Source organism: Myxocyprinus asiaticus, chromosome 13, assembly GCF_019703515.2.
Source record: "Myxocyprinus asiaticus isolate MX2 ecotype Aquarium Trade chromosome 13, UBuf_Myxa_2, whole genome shotgun sequence".
NCBI lineage: Eukaryota > Metazoa > Chordata > Actinopteri > Cypriniformes > Catostomidae > Myxocyprinus > Myxocyprinus asiaticus.
This window is the reverse complement of record NC_059356.1, coordinates 17232489-17250373: the sequence shown is the minus strand read 5'-3', so window position 1 is coordinate 17250373 and position 17885 is coordinate 17232489. Positions and strand designations below refer to the sequence as shown.

Sequence of the window (17885 nt, the reverse complement as noted above, 5' to 3'; positions counted from 1 at the left end):
AGTAGCATGTAAACGGGATTGATGTAATCTTAATCTGATTATTCTTTATATTCCTGAGTATTGCAATAATCGGAGTATTGGCTTACATGTAAATGTAGTAAGTGATCAAGCAATGGAGAAAGGACCTCTTAATCATATTTTTGGACAAAACAAACCCAGATGGGACCTGTGAAAGGCTGCATTCACATGACTTGCTTAAGTGAAGCATCAACTTTGTGCTTTCGTCTTACCGAACAATCTGGGTAAAGTATCATTTACTTCTGCAGTGCCAGCGCTAAAAGCAAAACAAGACGTTCTCTGACTGCAAGCACTTTTCATGTGGAGTTCAAAACAGTGTGAATCATGTTAATGTGACTTCACGATTGCCGTAGCAAATTGGACGGCCACGATGAATATTGTGAAAGATGAGGGTTTAAGAAATGTAATGCTCAGTGCAATAAATACTCAACCTAGACTTTTTTCAATATGTTTTCAATAAGGCTCCCACTTAGATTTAAACGTTTAATGTTATTTGAATTTGTGCCTTTTTTTGTGCATTTCTTTTATTTATTTTTAATTTTATCCCCTTTTCTCCCAATTTGGAATGCCCAATTCCCACTACTTAGTAGGTCCTTGTGGTGGCGCGGTTATTCACTTCAATCCAGGTGGCAGAGGACAAGTCTCAGTTGCCTCCACTTCCGAGACAGTCAATCCAAGCATCTTATCACGTGACTCGTTGTGCATGACACCGCGGAGACTCCGCATGTGGAGGCTCATGCTACTCTCCGCGATCCACGCACAACTTACCACGCGCCCCATTGAGAGCGAGAACCACTTATCACGACCACGAGTAGGTTACCCCATGTGACTCTACCCTCCTTAGCAACCAGGCAAATTTGGTTGCTTAGGAGACCTGGCTGGAGTCAGTGCATTTCTTTCTTTATACAAAGGAACACTTAAATACACTTAAAGAACACTTAAAATGTTAATAAAACATTGTTACATATTGTTTTCTGTTCTACGAAGGAACTACATGCATTTTGACAGGAAAAGAAGTCATAAAAAAGCATATCTAACAAACTATTTGAACAGTAAACCTAACAAATTTCTTTTTGTGAAATGTTTTGCTTGCAAATTGTTCTTGCACTTTCTTTTTTTAAAAAACAAACATCACTTGGAGTGATATTTTGTCATTTAATGCAATTTTAATAATACATTTTTAAGTGTGACTTAATTGACCAAATAATTTTTGGGTCCACTATATAAAACAGAAGTACTCTTTTACTTACTATTCCTTGGTCTCTTTGTCCCACTCTACTACAATCTTGACATGAGGAGGTCCTCCTGGACCACATGATTTATACGCTCTACAAAAGAAAGATTGAGAGAATAAGAAATCATCTTTCCAGCTAATCATATCTATTTGATTAGATGCCAGCTATTACTAACAATGGGGAAAATAAGTAGTTGCTGGCATGCACACACAAACTAATTGTGATTAAAGGATTTATTAAACACATTAAGCGGATTACATTACAACCCAACAAAGATTTGTTGTTCTTCATGGCAACTACAGTACATAGATCACAAATTTAGATTAGCTTAGATCAAACGCTGTGTGAAACAAAACATGCGCTAACAAGGTCAAAACTGTCACGGTCCTGTCACTGTCAGTCTGGGTTTTTTTCTGACAAGACCGTGGCATCATCGTCTCATGTCTGTCTTATGTTTCATTGTCTGTCTTTGTGTGAGCGCACGGTTTCGGTTTTATTCCCTGCCGTGCGCTCTTCAGTCTGTCTTGTTTCATGTCTGAAGTATGGTGTCTGGGTCCTGACTTCCTGTCTGGTTTGGTTTCGGCCTGTGTCGGGATCCGGACACTCATGCTCCATGTCTGTCTGTTATTGACATGGGTGCATCGCGCTTATGTCATCTTGGCAGCATGCACCCGTGTCAATAGTTTATGTCTGTCTCTAGCGAACACAGGTGCGCCTCGTGTCGCACTCACGTTGCGTGCCCGGGTCGCTAGTTGTCTTCACGTTGTGCTGAGGTTCAGTCACTTCGGTCTGAGATTTCAGGTTTGTGTGTGGCCGAACTCTCGCACAGGTGTCCTGTCTAGTTTCTGTTGCCTGTTACATGCATTGCGCGGCGTTTGCCTCGCGATGTACGCTCAGGTTTCGTTTAGTGTGAGAATGCGTGGCATCGCTTTGTTTGGTGTTGCTACAAATTCTCTCGTCTTGTTTGTCGGTTGGCATGGGCGTATATTGCCTTATTGTCTTGGCGATGTGCGCTCATGCCATTCGGGTGTTTTGTTGTCTTGTGAGAGCACGTGGCTTTGTTTTGTTTCTGTATCGCCACGTCTTTCTCTGTCTTACGTCATACCCACCTCCTTGTTTGCCCATTATTAGTTTATTAGTCACACCTGCCCTGTCTTGTTAACCTGCTGATTTCTCTCCTTATTTTAGTCTCCTCGTGTTTGCTGTCCAGTGCCAGTTCGTATTGTTTTCCAGTCGGTCTTGTGTGTCTAGTGTGATCCAGTTGGTCAGTCTTGTTTGTTCTTCATCCCATCCCTGTCCAGTCCGGTTGGTCCTGTTTCCCCATTTCCCTCTGCCCCAGCCCTAGATTGTTCGTTTTCCCCTACGGGTTGTTTATGTTTGTTTTCCCCCTTGTGGAAGTTTTATGTTGGTTTTTGTATTTTATAAATAAATCCCCTTTTTAACTCTTATTTTGGGTCCTGCCTCTGCATTCCTTGACACAAAACAGCTGCTGCATTAGCGTTCCGATGAAGTACTTAAAGAGCAGTCAACTCGTGCTGAAGCGAAGAGCACTAGCTTTGCCACTCAAAGTATCTGTCCAATCCAAAGATCTCTAGGACAGAGAGTGCACTACAATACTGGTCAAATAATTGATTGAATCCCCCTCTTGACATTTGCTGCTCTAATAGACCTGTTTGCAGCAGTGAAAAGTGAACAGCTTCTCAGCTTTCAGCTTACTGTGTGATTGAGGAAAGGAGAATCAGACTGACTTGAAGTCCAAATGCTGTTCTTTGTAAAAAGAGAATGTGCAGCTCAGTTTAAAAGCTACAATAAACTTATTTCTGCCATAATTTAGGTCCACATCAAACACAAAACAAAAAGTCAGTTCTGAAAGATTTTACTGAAGCTGTTTAAGCAATTGAGGAGCTGAGACAATTTCCTTTCTGTTTTAAGCACTTCAACAGCCCTTTCAGCATCTTTCACAAACCAAAGAACCAGTCAAACCTTGTTCTAAATAGGTTTATTCAATTGTCTTAAATCCAAACACCAGCCTGCGCACTAGGAATGGCTGGGTATTGGCACTGATTTCCTGATTCAATTTGTTTCCAGTTTACAAACTCTCAATTTGATTCCAAATAGGTTAATTTGGGAATATTTTTGTTTCAATCTCACTCAAAGTTTAAATAATGCAATAATGCAGAGGAGGAGATTTTTAAATGTGCACACGCAATCACACAATGTGCTCTTAATACAGCAGTCATAAATAGACAAACCTTTCCACAGTGGGGTGACATAGTGGTTGTTCTTCCTGTGGCAACAAGTAGGTGATTCCAACCACACCGACCACACGCAGACTAAAGGGTCCCACCTAAAATAATCGGTCGATTTTTTTACAATCAGCTTTAAGAACAAGGTGATGTTAATCACAATATAATGTCCTCAAAGTAATGGTTGACATTATTTAAAAGCAAACAAAGTTCTGTGTTCAATAAAGTAATAGTATCACTAACCTGTATGTAAACCTCTGGCCTTAGTAAGTGACGCATTTTCTCCAGAATTTCTTTTTGCAGCACATCCCAAGTCACAGTGCGCTCCAAATATAAAACAAAGGGAAGACCAAACCTGAAACAAAAAGAAACAGCAGCATTGATTTTCACTTCATGCTCTATTACTGTATTACACTGTGTAGTTTTTTTCCACAAGCTATAGTGGAGTTCAAGAGTCCACTTGTAAAAATGCTTTTATTTAGCATTTTTCTAATTTTCTAAATACTGTTGTTTTATGCTTTTCAGCTGGGTGCCAAACAGGGCATTAAGTATTTGGGTGTTTTATTCACAGCAAATTTGTGTGATTTAGTTAGAGTTAATTTTGACCCTTTAATAAAAAAGGTTTTCGAGCGATGTGGGCCAAAATTCAACTACCTGCTACAATCTCTCCCTCTCTCTTATTTCAAGCAATTTGATAGCATAGTGAAGTCCTTCATTTGTAATGGTAAGCATCCCAGATTACATTTCAGTAAGTTGCATAGGCCGATTGACAAAGGTGGGCTAGGCCTACCCAAGATGTTTTATTATTATGCATTCGGTCTCAGACATTTGGATCATTGGTCACTTCCACCTGAGAGAGCCCCTCCCTGGTTTTGTATTGAACAGGAAGTTCTTGCCCCTGTTTCGCCATTGCAAAGCCTTTCTATCAAACTAACCAGAGAAGTTAAGTTACACCCCGTTATCTCGCATTTGCACATGGTATGGACAAAAGTGTCCAGAGTATTTAATTCGGACAGTAATTTAAATGTTGCTTCGAGCATATGGCTAAACCCAAAATTATGTATTAATAAGTCTGCTTTCTGCTGGACAGAGTGGATTGTGAGGGAGGTTACTACACTCGGTGACCTATATGAGAGTGGAGTGTTGAGATCCTTTGAAAATATAGTTCAACATTTTGGGTATTTACAACTACAAGACCTGCTTTGTACTATTTTTGGGAGTAGCATACACCCCCCAATTGTGGCTGTTGGAAAAGGTCATGAGGCATCAGTGTATTACTGCCTGCTAATTCAGAGTTTGGGGGACGAAGCATCAACTTCTCTCAAGAGATTATGGGAGAATGATTTCAACTTGGTATTAGAGGATGGAGTGTGGGCTAGGATTCTAAAAACATCAAGTCTACATCTAGAGATGCAAGTGTGCACCTTATGCAATTTAAGATTTTACATCGATTCTATTGGACCCCCTCTAGATTGTATAGGCTTGGTCTTAAAGACAAACCCACCTGCTGGCGATGCCAATCAGAAGATGGGGACACAGCCCATGTGTTTTGGTGGTGTGTTAAGATCCAAGAATTTTGGTTGAGGTTTCAGAGTTTTATGTGTGACGTATTGGGCACTCAAATTTTATTTTGCACCAGACTCTGTATTTTAGGCGATGGGGCGGTCATTGATGTAGGCAGGGGATAAATGCAGGAAGAATTGGGTCCTGGCTGGTGTTATGATTGGCAGACAGGTCATCCTTAGGGGATAAAAGTCGGCTGGAGCGCCCTCGTTTCATGAGTGGTACGCAGACATGGGCAGGGTAGCGGCATTTGAAGAGATGTCATATAGAAGGCTAGGCAAAATAGATTTGTTCATTAAGAAATGGGGCAGCTATTTAGCCTTTTTAGAAGGCTCTCGGGGAGGGGCAGTGGAGAGAGACTTGTTGTTTTAAATGTGCGTGTTGCAACCTTTTTGTTTTTTTTGTTTTGAATGTATACTTTTTATGTTTTTGTTTATGTTTCTAAATATTTTCTGCTGTTTTATTGTCTGTTTGTGTGTCATTGTCAATTGGCATTTGACCACTGGGGTGCCTGTTTGTGTCGGGTGGGGAGTTAATGTTCGGGGGGGAAGGGTTGTAAATTTATATAATTTGATTCCAAATATTCTGTTAGGTTTTTTTTTAATTTGTTATATGGAATCAATAAAAATGGTTAAACAAATTTAATTATCATCAGTGAAATGATTCAATTGAAAAATTAACATGAATTTCAGAATTTCTTAAAGGAGTCATGTCCTTGATCTTTTCACATGTAAGAGTTAATTGTACTATAAAGACATACAGTAAGTTTCAGAACTCAAAACTTCCTTTTTTCCCAACAAAAAAGCATTTGTTGAAACCAAGCTGCCAAAAACGACTTGTTCTGTACATCCTTCATATTGTGATTTCACACTGTGGTAGACATTTGCCTCCACAACAACACATCAATGCCTACTTTACCTTATCACTTCTGTAGCCCTGCCCAGTAGTGTTGAGCAGTGAGATGGCAAGAAGAGAGCAGGTCAGTCAAGCGCAGAGAGTCAATCACAACAGTGGGTGTTTACGGTCAAGTCTTAAAGGAGAAGCAGCACCAAAACCGAGCGTTTCCGACAGAGAGTCAGAATGAGGGTGGAAAATTATAATGTTTTACAAATATATGACTGTTTTTTTGTGCAAAAAACCTTTACTAATATTATAAATGAACCTCAAGGAACATGAAATAAAAAAAGTCATGACCCTTTTAATATTTGGTATGTCCCCCTTTTGCTCTAATGACAGCATGTACTCGAGCTGGCATGGACTTGTTATCCCAGGATGATCTGAGAATTTTCCAAAGAGCATCTTGTGTGCTTCAATGGAAGTAAGGAAATCTGACCTTCTGTCCAAAGGAGTTAATATGGTAAATGTCACAACTTTGCTTACTTGATTAGAGACCTGGCAATAGTGCTGAATCTAACATACCTTTATCATTGTAAATTTTTACACAATGCCTTTATTTGAAGTTTCTTTGTATTACTCTTTCTAAATCATGAAACTTTATTTGTTTCCAGGTTTAAATTAGATCATAAATTCCAGATTTTCATTGTGCACTTTTGAACTCCACTGTCACCAACGTAAGCAATTATTCCGTTACACAATGATTTGACTGTAATGAGATTACTCTATTTTCTCAATATGAAGAATTTGGAATTTTGAACTGCGGTGTTATGACGGCAATATAATGATCTGGATATCTGTTTTTGGCTGTGGGTTTTACCTCCGTCCTTGATGTCCAGTGCAGGCTCTGTTACAGATCAGCAGAATCATTTTGTCAGACCCTGTGTTTTTGTTGGGTGATGCTGGATTCATCGCACCCTGCAGGAACGAGGGGGTCCGGCTGTTCTCTGCTCCATACTTCAGATTGTTCTGATTGAGGTTTGCAAGGAGGCTCCCTGAAAATAAAAGTCATGTTTAAAAAATAAAACTGATGGCATTATAATCCAATTTACTTTCCAATATCTGCTAATGGCGATTCCTCACAAGTTTTCAAAAAACGTCTTTAGGCCCTACTTCTCATTAATACACTAAGGCTGAATGCAAATACATTTCCGAACAACTAAAGATCTTTTTTATTTTTCAAAACCAAAGTGCAACACGTGAAAAAGTACCTCGTTTAGAGCGAATGTTTTCTAATCTAAAAGTCTCAGGAGTTTCAAAAGCAAAGACTGAGTCACTTTCTTGAATGATATCAAGATCGTCGTCATCGTCACAAAAGGAGCGGTGGAAACCATCGTAATACATTTCAGTCAGGACAAACTGCACAGACATAAGAGAGACGGATGGTCAGAACTTACATTCAACATCTCAGTACAGCAAGGCAAACAAACAGGGAATAGCTTTGGTTGACATAATGAGGAAAGACAAACACACAAACAGCAGTTTACTCTCTATCAATGTATATACCTCAGTACTGAGTCAATATTTATGGTGAATCAATAGCGTATTCAGGGCAACAGCAAAATCTTTTGTTTTGCAGTGGGATCAATGACTTGCTCATTTCTTTACAATGACATTGGGCTTTATGGCCACATCATACAAAACAATCTGATTATTTCAAAATGGGCTTTCGCAGGAGCAAAAGTGCAGTCTTCAAGCTTGTTATCTCAAAATAAAAGCAGAAATTGAGGAATCATTCAAACTGTAACCACAGGCTGAGGAGTGCAGGATTTTGATGAATACTACTACTATTCTGGGTAATACTAATGCATATTCAAATTTGAACTGAAACATAGGGAAAGAGAGCTTCTCTAGATGTGGATATAATGGTAAATAATTATACACCACTCAAACACAAAGATCTGAATTCAATGCAAAATGTGCAAAAGATCTGAGAGCACTGCACCTGATCTGGTGGGATCTTGGTCTCACGTGACACAGCCTCTCTCAGTCTGGACACAGTGCTGTTGAGTGGAACGGCCACACCAATCCTCATGCAATGAGAGTACTTGCCTTGATATACAACTGTCACATAGAGGGGCCTGAAGGATGCAGCAAGTAAGAACAATATGATCAAGTGGTCATTTAGCATAGCAAATCCAAAGCAATTTTCACAAAAAAAAAAATAAAAATAAAAAATAATAATCTTTTTCAAAATCAATTTTTTATTGTTTTCCAATAAGAATATCTACACATCTTTAAAACTAAATATAACAAAAATTTAGTGAATATTATGCTTAAAATAAGAAAAAAAAAATGTCAATGCTGTAGAAAAAATTATTTCTGCACCACTAGCGTCACCAAACGGAGTTGCAAAAATAATCACTTTTTAAAGCAGATCACACAAGACTCCACTCATCTTCTATTGGTTGTACAAACAGACAGCCCTGCCCCAAACTCACACTACTGGTTAGGGCTGCACAATTAATCGTATTTTAATCACGATCGTGATTTCTGCCTCTCATGGTTAATTAAGCATAATCGTCTGTGATATTAAGTGAGCTAGCAAACTGAAGTGATCAGCCAGGTAAAGTTGCAAATTGTTGTTCATTTTCATTATAGGCTATCTACAGATGATAGACCAAATCACAAGCTCTTTCCTAGTCTGCTTTCACCTCACTTGACCAATGATGCTCTCTTCTGAAGTTCACCACTGACCAATCACAGTTTCTCTTTCGAGCACGCACTGAAATACAGAACCACACCACAGATGTTTACCAGTCTCGTATGTGCGGCACAGGAGGATAATGATACAGTGTTTTGTGCTCGATGCACAGGAAATTAATTCCATCTCATGCTTTGATAATGTATGTTTTATATAGAACAGCTGTGCTCTGAGTTCGGTTCATGCGCATTGCTAACGTGCGCTGACCAGGTTATTTTAAAGCGCTATGCATTTACCTCAGTTGCACATTTGTCTAAATCCAAATATGTTTAGCCATAACAAGTGTGTAAACAAATCTAAAGTAACCCCATGGCAACGGGATTGTGTGGAGCGAGGAGGAGATAAGAGCATTTCACCATGTATGGAACGCCACACTGTCACTTCTGCTGGTAACACAGAAACAACACTGTCTTCATTCAAAATAAAAGGCTGGATAAAATATTTAGGCTTTCCTCAAAAATAGAGGCTTGAGAGTTTATAGCAATTCTGCACACTCAATTATTACAGAAATATATTACTATTAGCCTATATACAACAGTTAGTTTCGGTCCTCGAATCTGATTGGACGAGAGACATTCCATGAGCACCGATGGTCTGACACCATCAGCACTCCGACGCTTCACTGTGTGTATCACTCCGCTTGTGTTCATGCCGTTCTAAACTAAAGTGTAAGAGCAGTGCAGATGTGTTAAGAGCTACTGTTTGTCTTTTTTTTTTTACATGTTTTTTTTTTTTTTTTTACATTATATATGTTAGCCAGCAGGTGGTGACAAAAGATAATTTTTATGTGTAATATGAGCAAGTTAGGTGACATGAAGTGAATCCGCATCAGCCAGTGTTTACATACAGCACTCCGTGATCGCTCGTATTACTACTACACTACTAAAGCTAGGAAATAGCTTTAAATGGCTTTAAACGAACAACTTCAGCATTATGGCTCATCACAGGGAGACACAACAGACTGAAGGCGCTTACCTCTTATCGGACTTTCTACATTGGAGTGGACACACTGTTCAAAATGGCGGAGAAGATTGCGGTTTCTATAGTGAAAGACTCTGGCGCACCGGCTACTGCGAAATAGGGAGAAATACCCCCGCTTGGATGGCTATTTTTCCAATAAGAAAGCTGATCTTCAGAAAGCTGACAGCATCTCTGCTTGGGTGTGGCAACAGGTGATCGCACATGCTCCGTCTCTCTTTCTCTCTCTCTCTCTCTCTCACACACACACACACACATCCATCCATCCTTGTTTATCCAATAACTTGTTAGAAACAGCACAAGCCGTGATACTATTTCTGTAGTGACATTTTTTAATTACTAATGAAGGCTTAGACGCATCATTTGGTTTGAACCAGCAACGGCAGATTCTGATCCGCCACGTAATAATGTAGTTCCATGCACAAATGCGTTTTTATGACCGTACTCAGTTTTTCCTAATTTTTTTTAATTTACTTTTGTATATAAGCAATATCACACTCGCAATCATGCTATATGGCCCTAAATCAGCACTGCTGTGATTACCTACGGCCAAATCACAGCAGTGCTGATGTAGGGCCATATCGCTCGGAATATAATAATAATGTTAATAATAATAATAATTTAAAGAATGGATCTTAAAAGAGGAAAAATCTTCTTATTTTACCCAATTTTGCAGCACAAGTAAACTTATCTTGTTTTAAGATATTTGTATTGCAAAACAAGACAAAAATACTGATTAAACAGCCAACAGTAAACTCAAACAGTAAGGGCCCCAGAGATTAACCCGAGACGGACCACTGGTATTAAAATTAATGGGAGATATTGGAACGCAAACAGATGTAGAAAAAGGAAGTCCTGCCTTATGGGTAAAAGAGCCAATCACCTTTTAAATACAGACATCACCTGTCAGTCAACTCGAGAGTGTGCATGTGCATTAGCTGAAATAACCTGAAAAACAGTGTTTTTTGTGTGTGATCTGAGCTAAAGAAACACCATTTACGATACCATTGTTGTCAAATTTTACTGCAGATTTAAAATATGAGATTTTGGTCTTTCTCCATTCAAGTAAATATGATCCGTACGTTCATGCCACTTGTATTCATAGAAAATGGCTATCCGGGAGCGTTCCAAAGATGGCCGCCGAGTGGACAGACTTGCCTTGAAAGGGACTTTGAGGGTCCTTCACACCGAATTTTGTGACTAAATGAGTACATCTGTACTGATTTTCATTTGTTTTCCTATGTAAACAAGTGCCAGATGGACATCTTTGACCATTGTGCAGTGTCCCGCTGTTTTTTCAGCATCTCACGCAGGAGCTCTGTGGGGTTTTTATTTATTTTTTTGCAGCATATCAGGTTAAATAGGGCTGTCAAACTATTAACATTTTGCATCAAATTAATTACATAATATGCACTTCGTTTATCTGACTTCATCACAAATAATTACATAAATCATTATTTGCTGAGAAAACCCCTTAAATTACAACAATTACAATAAATATTTATATTTTATTTTGTTTAAAAATCAGATAATTAAAATGCTTTACATTATTGTGGCAGACAAGTAAGGCACTGTAACAAGTGGCTTAAGAAGGTAATATATTGTTTTCCATATTATCAAACATTAGCATCATTGGCCTTAATTCGTCAATTTGTCCGAGATTGATTTAGTATTAGGGCTTGTCTAAGGAAGCATCAATGTACACCTGCATTAGACGGATGCTTTTGGAGCGTCTCACTATGTTTGCATCGCCTCATAAACATGCCGATTTTAGGTCACTGTGTCAAGTTAAAAGTAGTCTAAAACTTACATCCCGAAAAACACATCCCGAGATTCCTGCACTTGGAATTGCACTCCATCCAGCTGTGTTTGAACTCAAGTGTGCATTCTCATCTTGTGCTGTTGCTAATGTCAAGCAAGCCTGACTTTGGTTTGTTCTCTGTTGAACTGTGCTTTGCCTGTCCAGCTTGTGTTTTGCTTACCGCACCTGCTGAAAACAGGTGGTACTTCAAGCTTGAATTCCTCTGATGATTGGAATATTCCATATTACATTGATTAATTGTGTATTATTTTTATATAATTAAATCACATTAACACATTAAATTGACAGCCCTAAATAAAAATAACGTCAACTTAAAAAAATGCGTCTTGAGACTAGTGCCCGACAGATATTAACCTTTCACCGATATATCGGTATCGGCGTATGTGTTTACTGATATGCGCAGATATGAAAACTTTTTTCAGAACATATAATGCAGAAAACAATGCTTTAGAATTGGTGTCATAACGTAGTTTGTCCAGCAGAGCATGCTCCGACTCCACTGTTTACAGAGCTGAACTGACGGTAGCTCTGCAGACAGGGCAGAGTTAAGTGATGCAGAGTTAAGCGGTGACTTCTCGGTAACTTGCTAACTAGTTTATGAAATACATACTGGAAAGTTAATAAACAATGACCCCATCATTTTCCCTTTTCAATATAACTAATATAACGTTAACCCTGTCCCTGACAACCACGTCACTCCTGTTTATCACATCTGTTTGCTGTTAGCCAGCTATAGTTTGTCAGTGCAGTCAGTAATGTAGCAGATTGAAAGGTAAACATCATAGCATGCAGCTCACCAGACAACGGTGCGGTGATGGATTGTGTGTTGAGTGTTGATTTCATGCTACGTTGTTACCTAGTTGGTGAGACGCAATGCCAGTCCATCTTTTGATCTCTGTGACAACGAGCTTATAGCTAACCACGTAGCTACTTTTATTGCTTGTCAGCTGAGTGGAAGCTAATGTGTAAACATGTATTCACCAAACTGTTTTGTTCAAGATTCACAGTTTGGTACCCCCTTCAACCGAACAATTCCAGTCCTTGCATTTATAAAATGTAATATTTAAAAGTCTTGTTTTCCACCGTTGAAAGTTTCCCCTGAACTTGTATGGCAGAATATGGTGTAACACCGCTGCCGCTGTTTATCTCTTGACTCGGCAGGTGTAAATGCTTCTTGTTTTACAACCTGCCCCTAATTGACTGGCAGTATTAAAGAGCACCTATTATGGTTTTTAAACGTGCCTAATTTTGTTTTAAAGGTCTCATACAATAGATTTACATGCATCCAAGGTCAAAAAACACTTTAATTTGCTCATAATTTAAATTGCAGCATTACCTTTTTTTCCCAGTGTCAAAAATGGCTCGTTCAATGATCCGTTCTAAAGGATTCATTCTAAACTCCTCCTTTCAGAGAGCCTACTATGCTCTGATTGGTCAGATGTCCCAGTCTGTTGTGATTGGTCTACCGCTTAGTGTAGTGTTTGAGGGAGGGTCAAAGCTGTTCGCGAGCAGCCAATGAAGACCAGAGGCGGGTTTTTTGTTACCAAATTATGTAGGTTAGTACAGGAAGTAAGTCTAGAATTACTAAGGACTCGTTTCAGGTGTTCAGGATCGGTTCTTTCTTTTGGGAGTCAATAACTCCATTTGTCGTGCACTTTTGTTTTTGAAACTTTGCAGACTTTTTTACATTCACAAACAGCTATATAACACACTATATGAAAGGTAATATTTGAAAAACTATAATAGGTGCTCTTTAAAATAGTCAGCATTTGACTGATACTAAACAGTACTACTGGTGTTTATTTAGCATTTTATTTTATTTTTATTTATTCTTTATTTTAATGGTCAGCATCTGACTGATACTAAACATACAGTACTGATGTTTATTTAGCTATTTATTTTATTTGAATTTATTCTTTATTTTAATGGTCAGCAATTGACTGATACTAAACAGTATTGATGTTTACTTAGCTATTTATTGTATTTTTATTTATTCTTTATTTTCTCAGTGTTCATTTATAGAATTTGTTGACAATGTATAATAATAATGTTCAATATTCTTTGATAAAAATATTTAAGAAAGCAGCCTTCTGAGTACTTTTGCATAGTCATATCGGTGCAAAATCGGTGCACAATTCACATAGAAAAGGTCTGTTTTCATTCCAGCTAAAAAATTAACTATATCGGCCACCATATCGGTAATCGGTGAATTTTCCAAATCAGTCCCAAAAATCCCATATCAGTCGGGCTCTACTCAAGACACCCGTCTTATGTCATTTTGTCTAGCTTTTTTTAGCCCAAGAACACATTCGGTCAGAATGGCCCCTAAAGGCTAATTTATACTTACTGGGTGAACAGGCTTCGCTTAGTTCGCCTACATATGATGAAGAAATGCAGTGACATTTTTGTTCTGCCAAGGTGTTCATTTGGTGAGATTTCTCCTGTTCACGCACATCTCTGAAATTCTTGACCCAAGACAACTTGGCTGGTCGAAGAGCGTTGATGATTGGTTGAAACTATTCGTGGGTGTGGTTTTGATGTGACGCTTTTCATTTACAATCGCGCATGCCAACTGAGGAGTTGTTACCTAGGTTACTGTCGTTAAAATGGATAACTTTGAAGCCCGTCTCTCAGAGATAGTGTGGAAGTATACTTTTTTACATGATTTGCAACATAAATTCTACAAAGACAGCACGGCCACGACAAATGAGTGGAGAAAGATTTTACTTGAAAGGGGACATGACAAGTTTAATAAAGCAAAGAAGCAGTACAGTGCTAAAAGCGGCGGTCCATGGAGAAAAAACCCTGCATTATTGGCTTTACTTGTGGCTGGAACAGTATGTTAAACACCATGACATCACCCTACACAAACTAATTTTTAAATTACATCATGCGTAGTATAAAAGGTGGCTTCTTTCGTCTAGGGTGCTTTAATTCGTCCAGGAGAAAATATTTGGCTTCTTCCAAAGATATAAACCAGGCTTAACACTACTGCACTACAAGAGCATGCCAATCCGTGCACACCTACATTCCAGTAACAAACTAAATGAAAGTGGGGATGTTGGGAAAATAAATAAAAATGGCAGCATTCATTTAAAATCAACCACATCGTCCATTTAGGCCTATTGTGTCCAACAGCCTCAAGGGACCGATAGCATTTTTTCTTTGCTTTAATGATGCTTGATCACCTCTTGAAATGCATTTAGAAGCAGACTTCGAGGACAAACAGTGTGCAGTGGCCCCAGAAGGCAGCCAATAACTGGCTAAATCAACAACTCTTCATCAATATTTGTCCAGATGAAGAGGCATATCATGGAAGGGGTAAGGATTAAATGGCCTATGAAATAATATACACAGAGATAACAGCATTTGATAAGCATGGATAAACAGAATTAAGGAGAGGGGTGCAGATGAAATCCACTCCCACAGACTGTGACAAGACTTAGCCACACATCGCACAAGTCACACACAAGTCACACATTGCTTAACTTCCAGACAAAATTTCCTCTCCCTCCCATCAGTCAGTTCTCATGCTGCCAGAGCGTAAGCTCCAAAACTACTCTTTCACTGCACTATTGTTTTTCAGAGCAGAGAGATGCCAACAGTGCAGAAAGTCACAGTGGGTGAACGGGTCACCAGTCGATAAGGATGATAAGAAGTAACCAGCGGGGTTTTATTCAATAATGATGTGGAAGTGAAACCTGCCCAGCACTTCTACTCTCCTAGGGACCATTATTCACTCATTCATCATCTCTAATGTACTGTGAGAGGCAAGTGTGCTGTAAATCACTACTGTCTTTTTCCTAACAGTACAGCTTCTTTAATCATTAATGTGTACTAATAAATTCAGCAGTTTAAAACTGGCTCTATATTAAACCAAGTGCTCTCCTTGATTACCTAGTACTGGCCTCTTAAAAATAGCATCACAGTACCTCATGAGAACAGCAGTAAGGGATAATTTCCGCTCTCAAATAATGTGAGGGAAAATGTACTGTATATTAAGCACCTAAATCAAGGAGAAAATAACTACTTTATAATGTTGAATTTTAAACTCACTATAAAAAGAATAGTCTGGGTTAAATATGATGCAAGGTCCATCAACATAAACTGTGGAATGCTGCCATTTACCAGAGAAAATAACTCCGACCTGTCAGTTTGTGAAAAGTCGTGATCAGTAATGCATTTACAATGAAAGCCTATGGGGCAAGTATACAGCACTGAATAAACATTACACTTTTTTTAGTAACTTGTTTTTTTTTTTAAAGCAGTTTGAAAACAATTTTTGCAATTCAGTTTTGGTGGTGCAGAAATTACACACTTCAGCTTTAAAATACTTTAAAAACAGTCACACTACATTTAAAGCAAAACCTTAAAAGCATAGTTCATCCAAAAATGAAAATTCTCTCATCATTTACTCACATCCCAGATGTGTATGACTCCCTTTCATCTGATGAACTAATGGAGGCTAAAATTTCTAAGCTCCAAAAATCACAAAGGCATTATTAAATTGGTGAAATCAACATCTTCAGAAGCGATATGATGGGTGTGGGTGTGAAACAGATCAATATTTAATCCTTTTTTAATATAAATTCTCCTTCCTGCTGGGTCAATCTCCAGTTTAAAGCTGCACTATGTAAGATTTTTTTGGTTAACAATTAACAAATTGCCATTATTGATTAAGTACATAAACAATCAGTGTTCAAAACAATGTCCTTACCTTACCCCGATTTATGTGTATGCCGGTGTATGCCTATCAAATAATTTGTATTTTGAGCTGTCGGGTCATTTTATGTTTTAATTTTACAGTGTTATGCCTACAGTTTCAAATATTCAAATATTTAGAAAAAAAAACATTTATAAACATTTTTTAATGTTAACATGTATAAATGTATATAGGCCTACTGTCCTTGTTGTGAAAAACCTGAAGCCTACTGTACTTTGAAATCGTCATGCTTTAGAGACTTATTAATTTTCCATGAAAGGACACATTGCGTGTAGCATGTTTCTTATTGAAGTGTATTCACAATGCAAGTTACGCAACGCAAATTACACATATTCTGACTAGCACATAATTTAGTTCAAGTTCACATGTTCATTCGTTTCGTTGTGCAGATGTAAGTTGTTCCATAAATGTTGTGGATATATTGATTAATCTCATGTATAAATAGTATGCATTTGAATTAGGTTTTTACCCCATTTTAAAGCAGTTAATTTTGGCGGTGTTAGCGCATTAAATTTACACAGCCCAAGAGAGATCCCCAAAATTTTGTATTAATGGATTAGAAGAATCCATGTCTACTATCTTCTTCTATTTACAGATTCTCAAGATGTTTCTTCTTCTTTTTATATCTTGCACTGTTAATATCTTGCAGTATAATTTTTTGTCATATTTTCATCAACAGTATGCTTTAATAAAATCATTTAATTATCGTCATGATATGCGCCTTTTTCATCTCGTCTTTGTTATCGTTGACGAAATCAATAAAACACTTCGTCAACGAACGTTTTCATCATTGATTTCGTTAAAGAGATTAATAATGTAAAAATAATTACGTTTTACATTGAACTCGATTCAGCAGTATCATGAGTTTCACCTCTTAAATTGATAAGTGTAATACAATACAAATATTAATAGTCAATAAAACACTTAAATAATCATATTAAAATATACTTGTAACTGGTGGTGATTCAGGAGAGTCCCCAGTTCTCTATGTAAAAGTGCTTTGATTGTAGTGTCAGAAAAAATTGTACAATCATTCATTCAAAATATGTAGATAAGAGTGTTGTTTATCTTCATCAAAGCAAGTAATATTTCATTTTTAAATGTTTAATCGTATAACATAATAATATCAACATGAAAATAGCACATTATGACTCCAGCTCTGAATTTCTCCCAGTCATGATCACACACAGTCGATGTCCAGGTAACCTCAAATCATGAGATTCATCCGCCAGAGCAGCAGTGTCGAAACACGACGGGCGTAATGTATTCTTCCACAAATTGCTTAAAATTTTAAATTTCAACCACAGATGTTGCTAGAGAGCACAAAGTTACGTAATGCAGCTTTAACTTTCACTTTCACATTGTTCTTCTTGTGTTTTTGGTGATTCACATTCTTCATGTATATCGCCCCCTACTGGGCAGAGAGGAGAATTTATGATAAAAAAATGACTTAAATATTGATCTGTTTCTCACCCACAACTATCATACAGTATCACTTCTGAAGATATGGATTAAAGCACTGGAGTCTTATTGATTCATTTTAAGATGCATTTATGTGCTTTTTGGAGTGTCAAAATTTTGGCACCTTGTCTGTGAAAAGTTTTATTCCTTTTATTCCTTTCCTGCATTACAGTACACATTTTACTTTAGTTTTAACAAACTAAGGGAGGAGTAAAAAATAATTTTCTGTGGTAATCAACGG

At 37.9% G+C, this 17885-nt stretch overlaps 1 protein-coding gene across 1 annotated transcript in view; it reads right to left on the bottom strand.

Annotated features, from left to right (window-relative positions):
* LOC127450767 (ubiquitin carboxyl-terminal hydrolase 31-like) overlaps positions 1-17885 on the bottom strand; it is a 39368-nt gene that overhangs the window by 8861 nt on the left and 12622 nt on the right. Inside the window, exons 5-10 of the mRNA XM_051715107.1 lie at positions 7902-8037; positions 7168-7315; positions 6777-6951; positions 3743-3854; positions 3506-3600; positions 1269-1346 (exon numbers count right to left, since the gene is read on the bottom strand). Of these exons, the coding sequence (XP_051571067.1) occupies positions 1269-1346; positions 3506-3600; positions 3743-3854; positions 6777-6951; positions 7168-7315; positions 7902-8037 (744 nt within the window). The remainder of the gene's footprint in view (positions 1-1268; positions 1347-3505; positions 3601-3742; positions 3855-6776; positions 6952-7167; positions 7316-7901; positions 8038-17885) is intronic.